Source organism: Macaca mulatta, chromosome 9 (genome assembly GCF_049350105.2).
Source record: "Macaca mulatta isolate MMU2019108-1 chromosome 9, T2T-MMU8v2.0, whole genome shotgun sequence".
NCBI classification, from domain to species: domain Eukaryota; kingdom Metazoa; phylum Chordata; class Mammalia; order Primates; family Cercopithecidae; genus Macaca; species Macaca mulatta.
In genome coordinates, this window is record NC_133414.1 from 118776771 (window position 1) to 118798464 (window position 21694).

Below are 21694 nucleotides of genomic sequence, written 5' to 3' on the forward strand. Positions count from 1 at the left end.
CCAGCCCATTATTGTTTTTAAGACATATGATACATAAGGCCAGGGCAACTGCATACATGAGAGATGGAGAGGACAAGGGAGGCATCACAAAAGATGTGAAGAAGGTTTAGCTGGTTTGTTAAGGTGAAGAGGGTGTAGTCCAAGGTGTGTGACCACGAGCTATGACATGAAGTGAAGCTGCTCTGATACTGAAACCTTGTCTTCCAGCAGCCACAGCAATAAGATAAGGACCAGTGATTCAGTCTCTCCTGGTAACAGTCTCCTGCCAGTCCTTCTCCCATTCTCTCTCAGATCTCTCATTCTGGGACATAGAACCCCAGGAAGGATGGGCCCAATTTTCTTTCAGCTGCCCACTCCCCACAATGTGTATATAAACAATTACAATGTGTATTTAAAGAACACCTGCCAGGGCCGGGCACAGTGGCTAGCCTGTAATCCTAGCACTTTGGGAGGCTGAGGTGGGTGGATCACAAGGTCAGGAGATGGAGACCATGGTGAAACCCAGTCTCTACTGAAAATACATAACATTAGTTGGGCGTGGTGGCAGACTCCTCTAGTCCCAGCTACTCGGGAGGCTGAGGCAGGAGAATGGCGTGAACCCAGAAGGTAGAGTTTGCAGTGAGCTGAGATCGCACCACTGCACTCCAGCCTGGGCGACAGAGTGAGACTCTGTCTCAAAAAAAAAAAAAAGAAAACAAAAACAAAAAAACAGAGATTCCCTAGATTCCCTAGATGCTTATTGTATAAATGAATGCAAATCTCCACTCACCGGTTATTTGAAAAGAAGTAGCATGTCTTGGAGACAGGTTCACAAATGAATAAACTGAATAAACTGGATCTGAAGGTTAACTGCAGGAATGGGATTTTAAATATATCTCTGCAAGCTATAAATTATGTATATAATTATTTATAAAAACAATATTTGTTAAGCACTTGATATGTGTAAGTTATTTGCTAGGTATAAGGATGAAGGTGATATAAAGATATATGAAGAAGATGATATAAAGATATGATCACAAGAAATTAAATAGGAGTGATTCAAAAGGTGATGGTAATGATCATTATCATCATCAGACAGATAGAGATCTAAAAATCCATGTGATTTCAGACAAGGGGAAGATGTTGTCTAGGCAAATGTCTCTGGAAAGATGTCATGCAAATGTTGGCATTGAGCTGAGCCTTTTTAAAGTACAGGTAGACAAGGGGAAATAGGTGAAGAAGTGGGGAGAAATATTCCAATCCGGAACATCATGAATAGAGGTACCCTTTGGTCAAGACAGCAGTGCTTCCAGTCTAACACTAGCTTGATTGCTTTCTATTCCCTTTTCCACCTCTTGGTATTGTTTTTGCAACATCATAGCCTTTGTTTGCTAAGCATGGATGCCAGCTGCCATCAGGTACTAAAAGTCAAAGGGAGCCACTCAGGCCATAACCCTCCCTCAACCTTCTGGATAACATGCTTTTCGTTTTCCCTTATTCTCATGCAGGGTTAAGTCTCTCCTTTCTGCAAAGAGAATTTCAGAAACATACCTGTCAGGAGTGGTTAGACCCTTAAGAAAAACTGCCTGAAAACCAAGAAGCATAGGAATGGCTAGGAACAAAACGAGGACTACATTCAAAATTTAGCTCAGCTTAGATGCCACAGTTAATGAATTCCCAAATGGAACATGTTGGTGGGTGGGGAGCAAACACACTCCAGTCTCTAATGACATTCAGGTATCTGCAAATGCTTTCCTTGTGTTCCCATAAAAGCAAATAGGGAACTGAATTTGAAAACCAAAATTAGGCTAGCAAATTCTTGAAAAGAGACAGTTCTTTTTCCTTGGAGACAAACCAAATTATGCATTTGCTTCTCTCACCAACAACATACTCTGGCTCAAACATTTTTAAAAGAAGGCTGCTGAACATCTGCTGAGCAATTAATGGGATGCAGCAGCATGTTGTAATGGTCCCTGGGAAGGTATTAGCAATCCTGCTTATGAGACATGAAATGTTGCTAACAATGGTTCTTCCTTTTTTTTTCCTTTGAATTTTTATTTTCCCCAGCCTACAGGGGGGATGAGAGAAAGAGAAATAGAGCTGAGGCGGAAGTTCTGCATCTAATACTCCTCCCCACTGTTTCTCTCTCTCTTTTTTTTTTCAGGCTTCCTTCTCCTTCTCTTCCTAGCCACCCAAATATTCATGTGTTAATTTCAACCTAATAAAAGCAATTGTGGTGGCTCATGCCTGTAATCCCAGCACTTTGGGAGGCTGAGGCAGACAGATCACTTGAGCTCAGGAGTTCGAGACCAGCCTGGGCAACATGGTGAAACCCTGTCTTTACCAAAAACACAAAAAATCTTAGCCAGGCATCGTGGCGTGAATCTATGGTCCCAGCTACTTGGGAGGCTGAGGAGGGAGGATGGCTTGAGCCCAGGGGACAGACGTTGCAGTGAGCCGAGATCACACCACTGCACTCCAGCCTGGGGGACTGGGTGAGACCCCATCTCAAAAAAAAAAAAAAAAAAAAAAAAAAAAGAAACAAAACTGTGGTAAGTGTCTCAGCCCACTGATACCCTACCAAAGTGCCAAGCTTTCCATGAGTGAAAGGGTAATCCCCTGCACTGTTTTTTTGTATATGTAGGGTCTACTACCCTATTCAAATAGTTTTTTTGCTTTTTTTCTTTTAATCAGGTAGCTAGAGGTAACTTAGGAGCAATCACCAACAGGAAACAGATCCCAGATCCCTCACATATTTTACTTCCTTATCACGATTGTTGTTGCAGTTGACAGGTTTGTCTTTTGCGTATGAAAATCGAGCCCTGAGTGACTGTGTTCCTGTGGACCCTGACAGCTCTAATGCGTTATGACCAGCATAGCCAAACTTAGTATACCAACAGTTTCCAAGACAAAGTTTCCAGTTTTTCCATTAACCCAGGAAATTATCTTTGTTTACTTACCAAACTGGAGCTAATTTTCCACATATAAATCTATATCTACTCCAGTTGCTGAACTAGCCAGGACAGCAAACTCAATAATGCCAGTTGATCAGGTTTGGAATTACATAGCCGAAAGACCCTACTATCAAAACTAACAGGAAAGATTTCTACGATGGTTGGAAGTCAAATAATTTTCTCACTCTCTCGAAATTGGTCCAGGCTAAGATTGGGCTTTTACTTGGAAATGGACTTTTTTTTTTTTCCTTTGGTGACTTTGTGTTACACACACCTATATTGCAAGGGGTTCTTCATATCTCAGTGTGCATATCTGGGTCCCCAAATTACACCTCCCTTTTGCCAGTCCTTCTTCTCAGGAATCTCAGTCCTGCTTCCGAAACTCCTAGTTATATAATAAACTACAAACATGAATTGAAAACATTTTTCAGTTCTTCCAACTTTGCATTATCTTTTGCAATCTGGAGTTTTTACCAGTGGGATTAACGTCTCATGGTTATCAGGAATTGACTTCCTTTCCCACAGGGAGCTATAAATCCAAGGACCTTTGGATGCCTTTGCTGTATTCAGTTTTTCTGGCCAAGCCTACTGGCCAAACCAGTCTCAGCTAATTACCCACTTTTTGATCTCAATATTTCAGCTTGATCCCAGCTCTAAACCATTTGTCACTGAAGAAAGTGTTCTTAAGTAACATTTAAAATAAGATTTCCTTTTTTTTTTTTACAACCCACTTCTCCCTAAAGTTAAATATGGTAACATATCAATCTTTTAAATTGTTTTAAATTCGCACATAACAATTATACATATTCATGGGGTACATAGTGATGCTGAGATACATAAGCATAGTGATCAGATCGGGGTAATTAACACATCCATCATCTCAATCATTTATCATTTCTTTGTGGCGGGAACATTCACTATCTTCCAAAACGATCTGAACCATCATTAGAGCATAATGCAATAATCGTTAAATAAAAACCAGACACAGATGGAAGAGAAGTATGGAAGGAAGAAAAAGAGTGAAATGTGAGTGGCCTCCAGAATTGAAGAATGGGAGAAGTAGGGTTAGTTCCAGGCCTAGCTTGACCTCCAATGCTCTCCTGTTCAACAGAGGGAGGCACTGTTTTCTGATACATCAAGCCTAAAGATAGTGTTCATTCAAAGGCTGCTTATGCTGTAAAAGCAAATTTTGCATCACGAAGGATAGAAAAGTTGGCCACATCCCTTCAAACCCAGACCTCAGTATGGCTTAGTTGTTTTAATTTCTAAACTCAAAGGGAACAAGTAGTGGCTGATGAAGTTCAGTCAGCTACCTAAACAGGCTCGATGGTCTGATTAGATTAAATAAATCAGTGAATCTTTTTAAACCGATGTTCAATGGTTACTTTCTATTCAGTTGACAACATTTGTCAGTGGCTCGGCTATCAGGATGACTATAACTCTTGTTTCTGGAATCATTCTCCCATACAACTAGTCACGTGTGCCTCTGCCATGTACTAACCCCACTCACCAAACACCAAAGCTCAACATTCTGGGTAGGAAAGGGCCAGTCAAGACCACCAAATGCCTTAAGTTGGTCTTTTCTTCAGATAATTTTCACCAGCATATGATTCAGAAAGCGGCTTTGACCAACAATAGTAGTTTATGAGGGCAGAGACTCTATCCCCAGTGTTGACAACATTGCTTGGCCCAGTGTAGGCAGGCACTCAGTAAGTGTCTGTTCAATGGATGTGTTAGGATGACAAGATGCAGAATAGGAATTGAGCCCTACTCAATCCTCCTGCTCCTTACAGTCATCTTTTTCAAGGGATGCTCTGAATCATACTTCTGTTCAAAGGTCTCGATGGCTTCCCAGACCTTTGATGGCTTACTCGCTAAAGTAAGTAAAAACGGTGCACCCTGGCACGTTTTCACCCTCCACACCTCCATATCCCATGCTGAGTAACAGTGACTTTAAATAGTGGGATTGAAAAAACAACAAGAACAATAAAATCTTCCATGAAATCCAATAAAGAAAAAATATAAAATCCTAGAGGGTGAGAGGTCAGTGGTCAGCCTGCTTGGCCTTCCGCTAGACCTAGCAGTGCCTCGTGAAATCTCCAGGAAACCAGAGTATGGTGCTGGTAATAGCTACTTTTTATCCTCATTTATTTATTCAGCATGCCCAGAGCCCTTTAGGCTTTACTTCCTTGGTGCTTAGAATGACCACCTGCATTTAATCCTATCCATCCTTTAAGGTTCTTCCTCGAAACCACTACTCCATGAAACAATACTGTATCATTTTGACAGGATATAACTCATCTCTGCTTTAAATTTCTTATACAGCTTTAGTTGCTAATAACAATAAAAATGAATTTTAAAGCTATCTTTCAGACACTATGCTAAGTGCGTTACCTGAATTAACTTAGTCTTCACACAATCCCACTGGCAGAGATGCTATTACCATCTCTGAGACACACAGAAGTTAAATGTCTTTCCCAGGATTACATAGTCAGTAACAAAGCCAAGATTGAAACCAATGTTCTGACTGGAAAAAAAGAATCCAAGTGCTTAAATATGTTACATAGTCTCTCTCTATATAAGCATGTATGCAGTTTGCTCATTGACTACTCTCCGCTGCCTGTTCTTCCCATCCCACAGTACCACTGCCATTGCTACACCGAACTTCCCCACACCACAACCAGGTTATAAGTTCTATGAAGACGAAGACCACTTTTCACAGGTGTTTGTACTCCATGGAGCACCAGCATGGTACTCTGCAAAAAAAAGTACTCAATAAACATTGTTAATTTATTATTAATATATCACAACAATATCTGTTCCTAAGTGCTTGTGTTATCATTGAAAACTATTCTAAGCTACTTGTGTTATCATCTATTCTAAGTTACTTGTGTTGTCATTGAAAACTCTCCATCAGCTTAGAAGGAGGATCCGCCATCCTCACCACCACCTTTTCAGGTGAAGAGATGGAAGCTCAATGACATTAAGTAAATTGTAAGATCCTGACCAATTCCAGGTTCAGTTCCTGGGTATGGCCCTGTACCACTCCTAAGTTCCTGCTATCTCTACTGCGTTACATTATCCCTGAAACTTAAAGAAAGCAAATGATTTGTAATATGAATATGTTGAAAATAAGACTTTGCAGAAAGACCCCCACAAATGTATTTGTTAATGTTATTTTCAAGATTTCTGATGAGATAAATGAAGCATGCTTTCATGTGAGATGTATCTAAGCGGTTCTCTGACAGTTGTTGCCAGAGACTAAGTATAAAATACTACCTTCTCACTGGGTCACCCAAGTTGGAGTGCAGTGGCGTGATCTCGGCTCACTGCAGCCTCTGCCTCCCAGGTTCAAGCGATTCTCCTGCCTCAGCCTCTCAAGGAGCTGGGACTACAGGCATGTGCCACCACGCCTGGCTATATTTTGTATTTTTAGTACAGATGGGGTTTTACCATGTTGGTCAGACTGATCTCAAACACCTGACCTCAAGTGATTCACCCACCTCAGTCTCCCAAAGTGCTGGGATCACAGGCGTGAGCCACTGAGCCCAGCCAAAAGTGTCACCTTTTTCTGTTGTTTAACTGGTTCTCCATTGAGGCAGAAACACCAAGCAAGACAACGTTCAAGATCTGATGACTGATCTGATTTCTGACTAGCACTGTTACCATCTAGCCTTTTTATGAGGAAGGAAGCACAGACTGGGATTCCCTTTGCCAGAGCCACCAGCCAGAACCCAGGGACATGGACACTGACCTGCTGTTAAGTGAGCAGCATGGACGAAGACTCGGACTCCTGGCTTCAGCTCGAAGTGTACTGAGTTTTGGTTGAGCTTGTGGATCAGCAATTCTGATATCTGAAAAAAGAAGCATAGTTAGTGCCACCAAAAGTGTTACACAGATTATAAACCAATAAGCTTAGAAATATTTACTATTTTCACTAAGGCATCACAATATTATACCCATGAGTTATATAAATAAGGTTTATATTAATTCCAGAATATGCAGATACAATTATTTTTAAGCATGACCTGTCTTTACGTGCTAATTGCTACAAAATAGGAGAAACTGTTAGTGAATGAAAATAATTATACTCTTTAAAAATTATTCTGAATGATCTTAGAAAATTTACCCCTAGTCTTTTGAGAGAACATTTGTTATGCATAAGGACTTAAAAGAAGTATATACAATTTACACATTCTGATAAGATTCATATATATTCATTTTACTTCCATTCTATTTCCCAAACCATGTGATTTTCACAAAACACTTTATGAATATTTATTGTATGGTAAATATAGTTCTGCTAAAATGTACAATTGAAACAAAGTACAGCTATAATGTAAGTAACAAATTGGCTAACCTTTATTTCATGCTTATAAATATTATCTAAACTGTACCTCAGGCTGATACACGGGTACTGGGCAGACCCATGGAAGTCTGGACTATGAAATATTTAACCCCAAGCATGGGACAAATAACTTCATTTGGGTAGAAATAGTGTAAGGTAAGGTTTTATGGATGAGGTAAACCTGTTCGTCTGTTTAGAGTAGAAAACCTAGCTCCATTTGCTGTTTCCTTTATAATTTTGAGGAATTTCTGAAAAGTTACGGGGATAACAACATCCCTATTATTTTATTATTATTATTATTTGAGACAGAGTCTCACTCTGTCACCAGGCTAGAGTGCAGTGGCACAATCTTGGCTCACTGCAACCTCTGCCTCCCGGGTTCAAGTGATTCTCCTGCCTCAGCCTCCTGAGTAGCTGGGACTACAGGCGTAAGCCAACACACCCAGCTAATTTTTGTATTTTTAGTAGAGACGGGATTTCACCATGTTGGCCAGGATGGTCTTGATCTCTTGACCTTGTGATTAGCCCGCCTCAGCCTCCCAAAGTGCTAGGATTACAGGTGTGAGCCACCGCGCCCGGCCCACTCCTACTATTTTTATCTGGTCTGCTAGCCTTATTTTTAATATTCTAATAATCAATTTACTATTTTACTTAACATGTTATTTAAGTCTAATTAGATGCTTTCTGACCATCATTCTGCTAATTAAATTCTTAATTTTTTCCCTTTTCTATTTGTTGAGTTTTATTTACTCCAGTGAGTTGCCAAAATAACACCTTTAATCCCTTTATTTGTTAAGCAGGGCCTGATGGCTTAGTTTGGAAGCAGAGAGTCACCTGCAGAAGCCCCTGATTGGTGATAGAACTGAACTGCCCCACAGATAAGCTTCTCTCCTGAACAACAGGAACAGAGGATGACCATCACTGCCCAGTTGTTGAGCATCTGGGATCCAGTGCAAACCCAGCCTTTCAAATGTCATAATTTAGCAAACAATGCAGAAAAACAAGATTGTGAAAAAAGTATGCTGAAAACAAAAACAACTTTATTCTGTATATTAGGCTACTTCCTTTCTTGGGTGCTGGGAATCATCCAGAACGATCCAGGTGTACAGAAGTGGATTTCTGGCCGGGCACGGTGGCTCACTTTGGGAGGCTGAGGTGAGTGGATCACTTGTGTTCAGGAGTTCGAGACCAGCATGGGCAACATGGTGAAACCCCGTCTCTACTAAAACTACAAAAAATTAGCCAGGCATGGTGGTGCACACCTGTACTCCCAGTTACTCGGGAGGCTGAAGCCGGAAAATCACTTGAACCCAGGAGGCAGACATTGCAGTGAGCCAAGATCATGCCACTGCACTCCAGCCTGGGAGACGGAGTAAAACTCTGACTCAAAAAAAAAAAAAAAAAAAAAAAGAGGAGGGGAGGAGGATGAGGAGGAGGAGGAAGGGGAAGAGAAGGAGGGGGAGTGGGAGGGGGAAGGAGAGAGGGAAGGAGAAGCAGAAGCAGAAGTGGAAAAGTGGATTTCTAACACAGATTGCATAGAATGGTTTTCCTCTCTGTTCTTATCTTTTAATTGGCAGAGTCTTTGTCAGAATCAGACAGTGGAATTTTTAGAGGTCTATCACAAAGGTTTTAGCTATGAAATACACACACATACATGCACACACACAGATACAGAATTGCAGAAAAATATTTTTTATTCAAATATGAAAGACCTGTCAAAAGTAATTAAGGAATTAGACTGTTTTGCCAAATCTATCATATGGACTAAAGGGAAGTGGGAGAGACTCTCCACTTTCCACTTTCAACTAGGTGCAGCCATATTTGTTTTTTTTTCTTTTCTTTTTTTTTTTTTTGAGATGAAGTCGGAGTCTGGCTGTTGTCGCCCAGGCTGGAGTGCAATGGCGCAATCTCGGCTCACTGCAACCTCTGCCTCCTGGGTTCAAGTGATTCTCCTGCCTCAGCCTCCTGAGTAGCTGGGATTATGGGCGCCTGCCACTATGCCCAGCTACATTTTTTTTTTTTTTTTTTTGTATTTTTAGTAGACGTGGTGTTTCACCATGTTGGCCAGGCTGGTCTCTAACTCCTGACCTCATGTGATCCTGATCTGCCCGCCTTGACCTCCCAAAGTGCTGGGATTACAGGTGTGAGCCACCACACCTGGCCGCAATATTTGTTTCTTATCACTGAGAATGTTTTCTCTTCAAGTGAGAGATACAAATAGCTAAACCAGAAAATGGAGTTTATCAAAATACCATAGTTTTATTTATAATCTCCAGGAAAGATCCTTGTGAAAATAATTAACTACTTGGTTTTCTTTTGGTTTATAACATTGTTTCATTGGCTCTATCTGTATCACTTACAAAATTTTAAGAAGGAAATTTAAATTTAAAAATTATCTGGTAACAGAAAGTACGTTTCATATATTTAACTTGCATCAAAGGACATTCAACAATGAACACATGCTTTGTGAGAAAAAATTTGCATAAGAAACAAAACTAAATGAAATTTACATTGCATATAAGAATAATCTCAATTAGAACCATGTGCTTTTCTACTGAAATAAATGAGTATGAAACTGTTGACAGATTTTGACAATATTATGTTTTCCACACCACTTGTACAAGTGTTTATCCTGTGTTTTTTCAAACGATTACAAGTTGTTACGTATATTCTAAAGTGTATTATATATGCTGTGAACACTATTTTGGTAAAGTTGCTTATTTCTTACTATCTTTTCCAGCAGAGTACATCTTAGGTGTCAGTGCTGGCATCTTCAATGGAAAGGAACATGGAGCTTAAAGGAAATACCAAAGTTTATTCAGTTAATATTTGAAGAGTTGAGACTAGACTTTAGCTTTGTTTGACTCCTAATCCTAAAGTATCTCCATTAAAAATATTTTCCTTGAACAAGCTGACAGACTTCTCTTGGAGAGACGTCTGGCAAGACAGGTTTACAAGATGAGAAAATACAGCACTTTTATTAATTATGCTGCCTTCTCTCATTCATCTGTGAAGTACCCGAAGTTGTTAAAACATCAGTTCCAATATCCAGTGACTGATACGGGCTACAGGAGTGGGAATTTCCTAACACCATCCTCAGAGGGGCCACTTTCTGTTCACCAGTTGCATAACTGCGTAACGTTTGGGAGAGTCTTCGGCTATGGAAAGGAGTAGAATACACTGCATTCTACTGAAAAGTATGGCAATAGCCTAAACGAGAAGAAAAACACTTGCGCGAGAGAGACTCAAGTGAAACACCGTGTGATTTCTAGGAGGAAGACTGAACCTGCTAAAGCAAATTGAATTTATTTCTTTTTCTTTTTCTGTCTGGTGAAAAGCGTGTTGTCTTAACAAATTTCATTTATCCTGTACACAGTCATCCCTCTTCTGCTGCTTTCCAGCACAGTCCATTTTCTATTCCACATCAGCTAAACAATCACCACCATAGAAACAACACATTATTCTTGGTATCTGCCTATTTGGTGAAATATGCCTATTATTCAAGTGCAACCTACATTTCATTTAGAGTACCACTCAAAACGACGGTGGAGGCTCAATTTGAATTTTACGAAAGCTACCATCAAAAGGATGTCTTGGGAGGGACCTGCCACAGGGAAAACACCAATGTTCCTCATTGTCTTCTTCACAAAAGATGAAGATTGAATGCAACACTCAGAATCAACTAGATATGGCTGTGGTCAGGGCCTTCAATCAAGAAAGGACAATTTTTTGCTCACACATTGTATTCATGGCAGCTACGCAGTGGTGTTGGGCTCACTGTAGTCACACAGGGACACTGGCTGGTGGAGCGGCCATCGCAAATATTTCCATTCACTACATACAGCACAAGAGGGAAAAGGAGCTAGCAAAATTCTACAATGTGCATTTGAACAATTTGGCTTGGAAGTGGCACATATCACTTCTGCTCCCACAGTCCTGAGGCTCTGCCCCAGCAGAAGAGACTCATGGGTACAGCCCCATCATGTACCCCGAAAGCAGTGGGCTGGAAATATTTAGCCACACAGTGATGACTAACACACAAAGAACATATTCGGCCGGGCACAGTGGCTCATGCCTGTAATCCCAGCACTTTGGGAGGCCGAGGCAGGCGGATCATGAGGTCAGGAGATCAAGACCATCCTGGCTAACACGGTGAAACCCTATCTCTACTAAAAAATACAAAAACTAGCCGGGCAAGGGGCGGGCGCCTGTAGTCCCAGCTACTTGGGAGGCTGAGGCAGGAGAATGGCGTAAACCCGGCAGGTGGAGCTTGCAGTGAGCGGAGATCGCACCACTGCACTCCAGCCTGGGCGACACAGCGAGACTCCGTCTCAAAAAAAAAAAAAAAACAACAAAAACAAAGAACATATTCAATGCCTAAACAATTTACAATGAAACCAGGAGGGAGAAACACTGCCAGATGATCAGAAGCAAAGTGGCAATTCTTGAAACATGAAAAAATAAAAGTTTTAAGGACAGTAGAGTAGTTTATAAATTCATAGGACATGTAACCCAAATAAGTGGTACAAGGTAAAAATACAGATGCAAATGTGCTTAGACAAATTTATTAATGGCAGAGCGACACTGGACCAAAATACTAATATTTATTCTGAAGGTGGTAGGAGGAATGCAAATCTTACTGAACATAATAGCATTCTGGTGCCATGTTTGGAGAGGGTATTGCCTGGGATGACCTGGGAGCTGGCTCAGTTGGTCAATCTTGATTCCATCACACTATTAAAGTCTCTTCAAGTAGCAGTTGAGGAATACTCCTTTTGTGTTAAGCAGAGGAAGATCTTTCCCAATTCATACACTTTTTGCATTGAATGACAGGGAAGCAATGGAGCTAAATACTAAATTCTAATTAACAGTAGCTCAGTTTCATTCCTTCATAACACACAAACACACGCACACAAATTTAGCCTGATTAAAGTGCCTAAGAGGTCTCCTGGATAATGGTGCATGAAGAAACAAATCAGTCATAAATATGTGTTTCCTTTGGATTTCCCATCGCCCACTTTAAGCTTCTCTCTACCTCTTCCTGACACATTGGCTCTCGTCCACCTCTTACCTGCTCCACTTTTGATTATAGCTCTCCCACTTCAGTGGCCTTCCTTGTAAATTCCAGAGTACTTTTATAATTCGACTCCCCATGCTAAAAAGATCTAGACTGATAAGCAAAATGTGTGGATATGCAGAAAATAGAGATTATTAGTTCCATTTCATAATACATTTCTAATTTCTTAAAAGCTGTCACCCCGCTTCCTGTTCAAATCTGCCTTTCCTTTCTTCCTTAGGTTTCAGGTTCTGCATCTGCCAACCGTGTAGAGTAATAAAAACAGCCAAGGAAGAAATATATATATATGTATTTGTGGTGGACATTTTTTCCACATCTTTTTTGTTCTTTTTAGATGTTCTAATGTCCTTTAAGGATCCTGAAAGACAACACACCTAGGCTCCTTATCTCCCCGGCACAGCATCACAAACAATTGCGATAGAGCATGGTGGTCTTTCCTCCCTACAGGAGAGACAGAAACAAATTTGTTCACCCCTGAGGACGCCGAGGGGAGCAAGGAAACGGGGTGCTTGAGGGGCAGGGCTTGCTCCACATCTGAGCAGCTGGCCTCAGGACAGCAGCATGTGCTACCCTTGATGAGACCCCCAGCTCAGAGCATGAAAGCCTTTTCTCGCTCACTCCAGAGATCCTAAATAAAAGCTGGTGGAACCCTCCCAGACAGAGGTCACTTGATTAACCCAGCCCATCTCACCCTGATAACAGGGTCAAGTACTTCTCACTGTGAAGAATTTTCAATTTATTTCACAGACGAGATAGCTCGATCCAAGTCTGCATTGCTGCTCCCCAGGAAGGCTCTCAGAAGAAGCTAAGGAAGGAGGACTGCGAGTCCTTTGCTGGGGCCCTGCCCTCCTATTCTTTAGGACACATCTGCCTAGGATCCCAGTTCTTTCACTGCAGGGGGATCTGCACTGCACCTTTACAAGAAAGGGGCCAAGGCGTGAAATGAGGGCATAAGGACAGCCCGTCTCAGGTTTCAGCTGAGATTTAGAGTACAGCCTTCAAAGCAGGGGGTTCATTTCTGTTGTTTGGGTTTGCTTTGCATTTGTCTTAAATTTCTGTATAATTTATGACACCGGAAGTCAGTTGCATTTGCCTCCCAGCATTCCCTCTCCCTTCCCCACATTGTTCTTTGAGGAATCCATGTCCTTGTCTAATCCTGGTCCATTTGGTTCAGGGAGGGTATGAAACATCTGAGTTGTCACTGACAGCACATTATCCCCATGACTGCAGGGACTAGCTAAGAGATGCCCACTTTAAACAGGTCAGACCAGTGCAAATTGTGAACCTGGAGCTCTCACTGTTGCAATCAGATCAGAGGTACTGTCTTTGGGGTTGAGAAACTGGTAAATAGAAGTTGGGGATGCCTGTGGCCATTCTTGCTTTCCTATGTGTTGGTTTCATTCTCAGGTCAACTTCCCATATGGTAGCCAGGAAAACAGATGGAGACAGAGGAAGAGAGGGAAGTAATTTGGTGACACTTTTGAGTGGCTCTGAATTCATCTGTCTCAACTGTATCTCTGGACTTCTCAATTAAATGAATTCAAAAACTCAGTTTTTTTACCCATAAAGTTAAGTGACTAAGTCAGAGCAGACAATGAAAGGACCCCTCCTGGATTGAAAACTATGGGTCTCCAGGAGACGCCCCTGTCTCACAGGGTCTAGACATGTGCCTTGGTGTAATAAGTTCATTTCATGTGCATTTTTCCATCAGGGTAATAATGTCCTCCACAACTAAGACACTAATTTCTAAAGTGCTATGTTTGGCATTTGTAAAGTCACTGTGTCTACTTTGCTTTGAGTCCTGGAATAGGCTGATACACTGGCAATTTCCTTAAACAAATTTACAGTCTCTAGCTTGGTACTTTACTTTCTTTTCATGTTATAAATCTGCATAATTCGCATGAGCTCATGCCAGATACATTCTTTCCTTATTGCCCTTGTTTTTCTCCATTTTGAGTAATTGCATTCATTAATCTGTTTTCTCTTATTCCCACCATCCTCTCTTCCAATACATGCCCTTGACTATACCAGTCTATTTAATATGCCTAAACTTTTTTTTTTCATTTTCCACATATCTTCTTATCATATAATGAGCATGAATGTAACCATTATCTCTATACCGCCAGTGAACATTTATAAGGCCAAGTACTTTGCTATATCATTTCTTTAATCCTCTCAGACACCCCATGAGATAAGTGTGACTTTGGCTCAATTATTCAACTTCTCTTGTCCTCACCTTCCTCATCTGTAAAATGGACATAATAAATATCAGAGGTGAAACTAGAAACTGGTTGATATTTATGTAAATCTGTGTTCTAACAAAATAGACTCCTCTACATGTGTGCCAATTCTAGGTCACACAGCCTTCAAGCAAGCTAGTTGGTTTCAGATCTCTGATGACATGGTTCACCGATGACTGATACAGGCTGCCTTGAGGGCCACACTCAGCTCTCTGAGAATGCTTTTTGCAGGAAACACACAGAAGAGATGGAGAATGAAGGGAAACAAGAAGTCTAGAGAAAGCAGATAGTCAAAGCAAGACACATCTGTACATAAATATAAGAAGTTTCACAGAATGGACCCCTCTTCTTTCCAAATTTCCCCTCTAAGAATTAAGTAGAAAATAAAACACTTTTAGAAGAAAATATGGAAAGTGTGAGAAATAAAAGTGCACAGACAATGTGGTAACTAGGGAAAAAGGTGACTCTAAATCTGTACCCTCTTCCATACTTGAAAAGATTAAAATCTGGATTTCATGAAAAACCAGTAAGATTTAGAGGAGGTACAACTGCAAATATTCCTATCTAAAGGCTTTGGATAGGGATCTGCTTTCCCTCTAGGTTCTTGGCAATGCTGTGATAAGAACTAATCTATTCTTTCTCCCACCAAAATGCAGTGCAGATAATAATTTGTAGAGTATGATGGGAAGCTGAGGTGGGGAGTGAGGTTAGATGCAAATCTGAGGGGTTACCAGCAGTCCACCCTTCAACTCCACTTCACTAGGAAATGGGGTTCAACAGGGCTTTCTGTGAGAGCTCTGCTCTTCATTACTTGCACACAGAGAAAATTATGCAGGTGAACCTTCTGCCAAGTTAGAAAGTGGCAGCTGAAAAGAGGGTGTGTGCTAGGAGGTAGGCCATGCCATAATTTGGGGTTGTTTTTAACAAGACTATTACAGAAGGTTCTCAAGTCATCCTGGAAGACTAGAGATCATGGGGCTAGAGTATGGGTTTAGTAAACAGAAAATCTCCAAGTACTGGAAGGGAAACAGCCAATATTTACTTAGGAGCTGAGAAGAATCTTATTTTTAATCTATTTACCTGGAAGAACTGAGAAATCGAAATCATTTGGTTTCTAACAGGGCAACTAGACCAAGACTGATCATTTTAACTGAATGGACAAAGAAGAATAACAACAACATAATAATCCCCACTACAGAGATGGGAGAGTCTTTTAAAGTTAAAAGGAGGAAAGGGAAGAAAAAAGAAGACTAAAGGGGAAAAGAGAAAAAGAGAATCACACACACACACACACACACACACACACACACACACACACACACACACTCAAATGCTCCAGAAGGTAGTGGAGATGAGGAGGAGGTGAACCCCACAGGGCAGTAGAGCTGCTCTGGAGCCAATGTTATTCATTACAAACACAAATTAGATCATAAAAGGATTCGTTATTTGTATAAAAGTTGTAGCTGTTAAACAAGATATACATATCATGTCATTTGATTCTCATGGCACTCTTGTGACAAGTAAGATATTGTTTAGCGACTTGCCTTTTTTTCCACTTGATATCATGGACAATTTTTTGTGTCAGTATACATAGATTAATCTACTTCATTGTAAACTCCACAGAGTATTCCACACAGTAAATAATTTAGCCATTCCCTGCTGATATGGTTTGGCTGTGCTCTCACCCACATCTCATCTTGAACTGCAGTTCCCATAATCCCCACTTGTCATGGGAAGGACCCAGTGGGAGGTAACTGAATCATGGGGGCAGTTACCTCCATGTTGTTCTTGTGATAGTGAGTTCTCACGAGATCTGATGGTTTTATATGGGGCTTTCCCTGCTTCACTCTACACTTCTCCTTGCTGCCACCATGTGAAGAAGGACAGGTTTGTTTCCCCTTCTGCCATGATTGTAAGTTTCCTGAGGCCTCCCTAGCTATGCTGAACTGTAAGTCAATTAAACCTCCTTTATAAATTACCCAGTCTTGGGTATGTCTTTATTAGCAGTGTGAAAACAGACTAATACACCTACCATGAATGCTCTTGCATGTGCTTTTGGTGAAGCTGTAGTTAGGATCACCAGTTTATGGGTCAGAAATGGAGGCTCACAAAGTTGAAGACTCCACAAACAGTTGGTGCCCTCACTCTTAAGCCCCAGTTCTCCAGAGACCCCTCAGACTGGCAGTGGGTATGGCTTTGACTACAGAGAGAAGCTGAAAACGCCTCCTTTTTCAAGGGACTCACCTGCTCCAGGTCGTCAGCTGACCTTTTGTTTTCTCCCGCTGGATCCTGATAGGGTAGGACAAAGAGTTCAGCAGTGGTGGGTAAGCCGGGAAGCACCGCCACCAGGATGTGTTGACCTGGAACCCCTGTGGCCTAAGGGACAGACACAGGGGCTCACATTAGTGCTGCAGACAAGAAAGCTGAGAAGGGACCAAGTATTTGGTGGAGGGATCAGGGGTAGGCAGAAGACACAATAAGGGGCCTGAAAGCAGAGGTCTGGGTGTATCAGGCAGAGGATGTGAGAGGCAGCACTGGGCTATAGGTCCAGGCTCCAGAGTCAGGCTGTCTGTGATTTAATCCCAGCTTCAACACCATGAGACCTTAAGCTCATTGCTCATGTTCTCTATGCCTACATTCCTTTAAATAGAACATAGGACAGTTGCAGTACTTGCCTTGTGCATGGGTGATTTTGAGGATTAAATGAGTTACACATGAAGCATTTATGGTAGAGCCTGGGGATTCAAATGTTAGCTCTTCTTCCTAGAGAGCACCTCCAAGGTGGGGACCACGCCAGTGAAAAGACCTTCACTTTATCATCTGCCCCTCATGCCTTAGTCCTTTCTAACCTAGCTTCCTCCTTCATCATCCCACTGAAGTTACTCTTCAAGTAGACCCAATCACATCCTAACCACCTAACCTAAGAGGACACCCTCATATCACAACCCTCAGGAGGGCCCTGTTGACTTTTCTGCAGCATCAGACCTGATGACCAACCCTGTTCCCTGAAGCACCCTGAGTCTTCCACTTGGCCACACTGATTCTTCTGTTGAAATTACAGATATCACTCAAGGACTTCTTGTTTATCCTAGCTCACTGTTCTCTCTCTTGAGCTTATACCCCAGGGTTTCCCCTGAATTCTCTCTCTAGATGCTTCTAGAATCAATAGCTATAATCCTAGCTTCTCTCTCCAGCAGTCCAATTCAGATCATGTTCCCTTGTCCAAAATGCTTGCAAGAATTCCCATTGCTAACAGGATTAAGGACATATTCAAGGCCTTCTGCAATATGGTCCCACGCTTCCTTTCCAAACTAATTAGCCACAACTCTTATGCTCTTGCCAAATGGGATGATGTACAATTTCTCAATATTTCAGCCTTTTCCTGCAAATGTTTCTGTGCATGTTATCTCCACCAGAATGTCTTTTCTCTGCCTTTGCTACTTATCCTTCATGAGTCATCTTAAAGCTTATTTATTTCATTATTTCCCAATTAGGTGATTCTTAGTTTTTGAACTCCACTGTGTTGCATTTCTTTGAAGTAGCAAGAAATTCCAGGTATTAGGTCCTCACCTAATGTTGTAAGTTACTTAGCACAATGCCAGGTACTTCCTGGGTATATTGTGCTAAGTAACTTATATTATTTTATGCGACTTCCAACAACGTTATTATTATAAGTAACTTATAATATTATTTTATGCAACCTCCAACAACCCTTGGAAGCAAATATGATTATACCTCACTTTGCAGTGAGGACATATCACATGCTGGGGTCCTCAGGAAGCTGACCCTGAGTTTACAATGCAGGATGCTTATTAAGAAGTGCTCTTGGGAACAACACCTATGGGAGCAAACAGAAGGAAACAAACATGGACAAGGGAAACATTGAGCTGCCACGTAGGCCCATGACGACCTCAAGAGATCCCAAGGGGAGACAGAATGGCCCTTCAGAGTTGTCTTAAATTGGGCTGAGATGTCCAGGACTTTATATAACTGCACCAGCCTGTCATCAGACATGAATCACCCCAAGAAGTGACATGACTTGGAACCAGGCTGGTGAAGACTGCCCATAGCTCTTCCAGAAAAGACAGTAAGTGTCTCCCTGAACAGAGATATGGGTGGTGCATCTTAATTTCCACTCCAGGAAAGATGGTGGCTGTAGGAAGATTAGACAGTGGCTCAAGGCCATCTAGGAAGTGACTGTTGATGCTTTTGAAGCCTGGTCTGACTGTGAAGCCTGTGTTGGGACCCAGTGCTCTGTACCTCCCTTCTCCACACACTGACAATGGCTCCTATTATAGCAAACCCCATACTGTTTTATGGCCTTACTAGACTGTAAACTCAGAGATTGTGCCTGAACAATCTTCATTGCACACAAAAATGTTTATAATGACATTCAATTAAAGATTTCATTGTGAAATGTCAGTAGCAAAAGTCATTTTGATGAAGAAAAGGCAAACAATTTAATGCCAAATTTTGTTTCATAATGAATAGGAAGAAAACTACAAATTAGCTGACTCTCAGTTGTACCTCTTATAGGGTTTATTAGTGTACACTTGGCAATGTGGTCCCTTGGGACTTAAGAAAGTGGTCAAGTGCAATTACTGATCTCAAAGTCAGTGTAAATTGCTAGGAACCAAGCTCTGCATCAGCTGCCTCTTGGGATCAGGTAAGTAGGGAGCCTTGGAAACTGGAAGGTATTAATACCAGCACCACTGCTGATATAACCCTGCCCTGAGGGATACTGAGTCAATCTGTTTATTCTGCATATTCCTGATTATGCTGCACAGCAGGCTAGAAATATTGATGAGCAGTAATTTCTAGCCTAATGGACAGCTGGTAGAAAGGTGGAGGTACAGGGCGTCTGATCTCTAGGTAATAAGTGTGAAGAGAAATCAGCCTGGAAGGCTAAACATTGCTGAGCTAATGCTTGGCTGATAAGTCACCTGGGGGAGGACCTCTGGGGACACATGTCCCTAGAATGCTGCAGATGAGAAGAGATGGGCAGTGGGTTGATTAAAGAGCATAAGTCATCCTTCTTGGACAGCAGAGGACAAAAACCAGTTGTTACCCTAGAGACAGATGGCTCAGGGCAGAAAGGCCTATTCCTTTTAGGGTTGTAGTCCGGTAGTTGTGCCTTCTGGTGGTGATAATGTGTAAGTACCGATCACGTCACAGATGCTGAGAGCCACAGAGACAGAGGTGGGTGGCATTGTCCAGAGGCACATGAAGATACCCCTTCTTTACCCTAGTATTCCATCTATCCCTGTTTCTCCTTGGAACAAGGGAAAGGATAGCCCTAGAGTGGATTGGTTAGGAAACCACAAAATCAAGATTCAGGCCTTGATGGTTTGACTCCAGAAGCTGATCTTTAAGTGCATGACCTTGGATGAGTAACCTAATATCTCTAAGTTTCATTTCTTCACCTACAGAATGGGAATAATCACAGGTTCAACATCATAAGCTTATCTGGGGGATTAAATGTGTTAAAATAATGCAAAGCACTGAAAAGAGTACCCAGAATACTTTAAGTGCTAACTAAATATTAACAAAGGTAATGAAGACGGGGAAGACCAGCTCCTTGCAAGAGGCTGGATGTAAGATCTGTTTTCTGAGCAGGGGTTATCTGAATGCCTTTATTTCATCATCTTTTTGTGTCCTGTGGCACCATGTGTTGGGAGCAGGAAAGAATGTTCAGCAAACCTAAATTGATTTTCATTCTGAGCTAACAATATACCCTGGGAGTAGATAACTCACTTCCGATTTTCCGCGTTTGCACAATAAGCTCAAGCTGCCCCATGAGCGGCTATCCCATTCCTCTGCTCACTCATGAAAGTAGAATAAGGGGCCGGGCGTGGTGGCTCATGCCTGTAATCCCAACACTTTGGGAGGCCGGGGCAGGTGGATCACTTGAGGTCAGGAGTTCAAGACCAGCCTGGCCAATATGGTGAAACCCCATCTTTACTAAAATTACGAAAAAAATAGGCATGGTGGCAAGCGCCTGTAATCCCAGTTACTCGGAGGCTGAGGTGGGAGAATCGCTTGAACCTTGAAGGCAGAGGTTGCAATGAGACGAGATTGAGCCACTGCACTTCAGCCTGGGTGACAGAGTGAGACTACATCTCATTAAAAAAAAAAAAAAAGTAGAACAAGGAGGGGGAGATGTGCCTAAAAGAAGGTGTCTTCTCTAATTGCCGGTGACATTTGCTCAGGGAGGGATAAACCACAACCACCCTGTTGTTCTCTGAGAAACCTTAGGAAGCTTTCTCAAATACACAAAAGCCCAGACATTGGACTCAGGCCCTAAATTTTCATTTTGCAGCTTCATCCTCTATTAGATGTGAGAGTTTAGGCAAGGGACTTAACCTCTCTAAACCTCAGTTGCCTCAACTACAAAGTGTGGGTAATAATTCCTTTTTGGGGCTGTTACAGTAGAGAAATGTCTTTAAAAACTGGGGAAATAGAAATATGACTAAGTGTCATATGCTGAATGCTCACTGCACTGTTATGCTCACAGTAGTGGAAGCTGGAACCTGGGACCACTTTTACTAATTGTATTCACCTGAGGACACTTACATGCTGAGTCCCTTCACTGGCATGGACAGTAGCTGGTTTTATACTCGTCCTAATGGCCTAACTGTGAACTGTGCTACAGAAATGTAGACAAGGGAGTCTAGGATGTCATTGTCCTCCTTCTCTAAGCAGAATAAGCGTCTCAGGGGGCAAGGACCCCATGTTTGTCCATGGTTCCATAGTTGCATCCCCTTTAGTGCCTTTGATGTGTCTGCATGTGTGGGGCTCAGCTATGCAGACATCAGGCCAGTAAACTGAACTTCCCATGGGCTCTAGCTTCTTCCTGCTGGGTTTTTGTTTGTTTGTTTCTTGTACAAAATTCCCCTTTCCGTGAAATTATTCAAGGAGAGAAAAGGTACCCAGGCAAGAGGAGAAACTGTGTGCACTCACTTCCACCAGGGATTTTTTGATGACTCGGCCGATGTCCCTCCTCCACTCAGGGATGTCTGGGTTGTAGTCATCCAGGTTTGGAGAAAAGGACAAGCGAAGAGACCGGAATTCCTCTGCGGATATAACAGTAGATAGA

At 41.8% G+C, this 21694-nt stretch overlaps 1 protein-coding gene across 4 annotated transcripts in view; it reads right to left on the minus strand.

The window, feature by feature from the left end:
* SORCS1 (sortilin related VPS10 domain containing receptor 1) overlaps nt 1-21694 on the minus strand; it is a 589929-nt gene that overhangs the window by 16964 nt on the left and 551271 nt on the right. For all 4 annotated transcript variants that reach the window (XM_015148114.3, XM_077945596.1, XM_001083180.5 and 1 more), the window contains exons 22-24: nt 21559-21671; nt 16843-16974; nt 6688-6787 (exon numbers count right to left, since the gene is read on the minus strand). In XM_015148114.3, coding sequence (XP_015003600.2) covers nt 6688-6787; nt 16843-16974; nt 21559-21671 — 345 coding nt within the window. The remainder of the gene's footprint in view (nt 1-6687; nt 6788-16842; nt 16975-21558; nt 21672-21694) is intronic.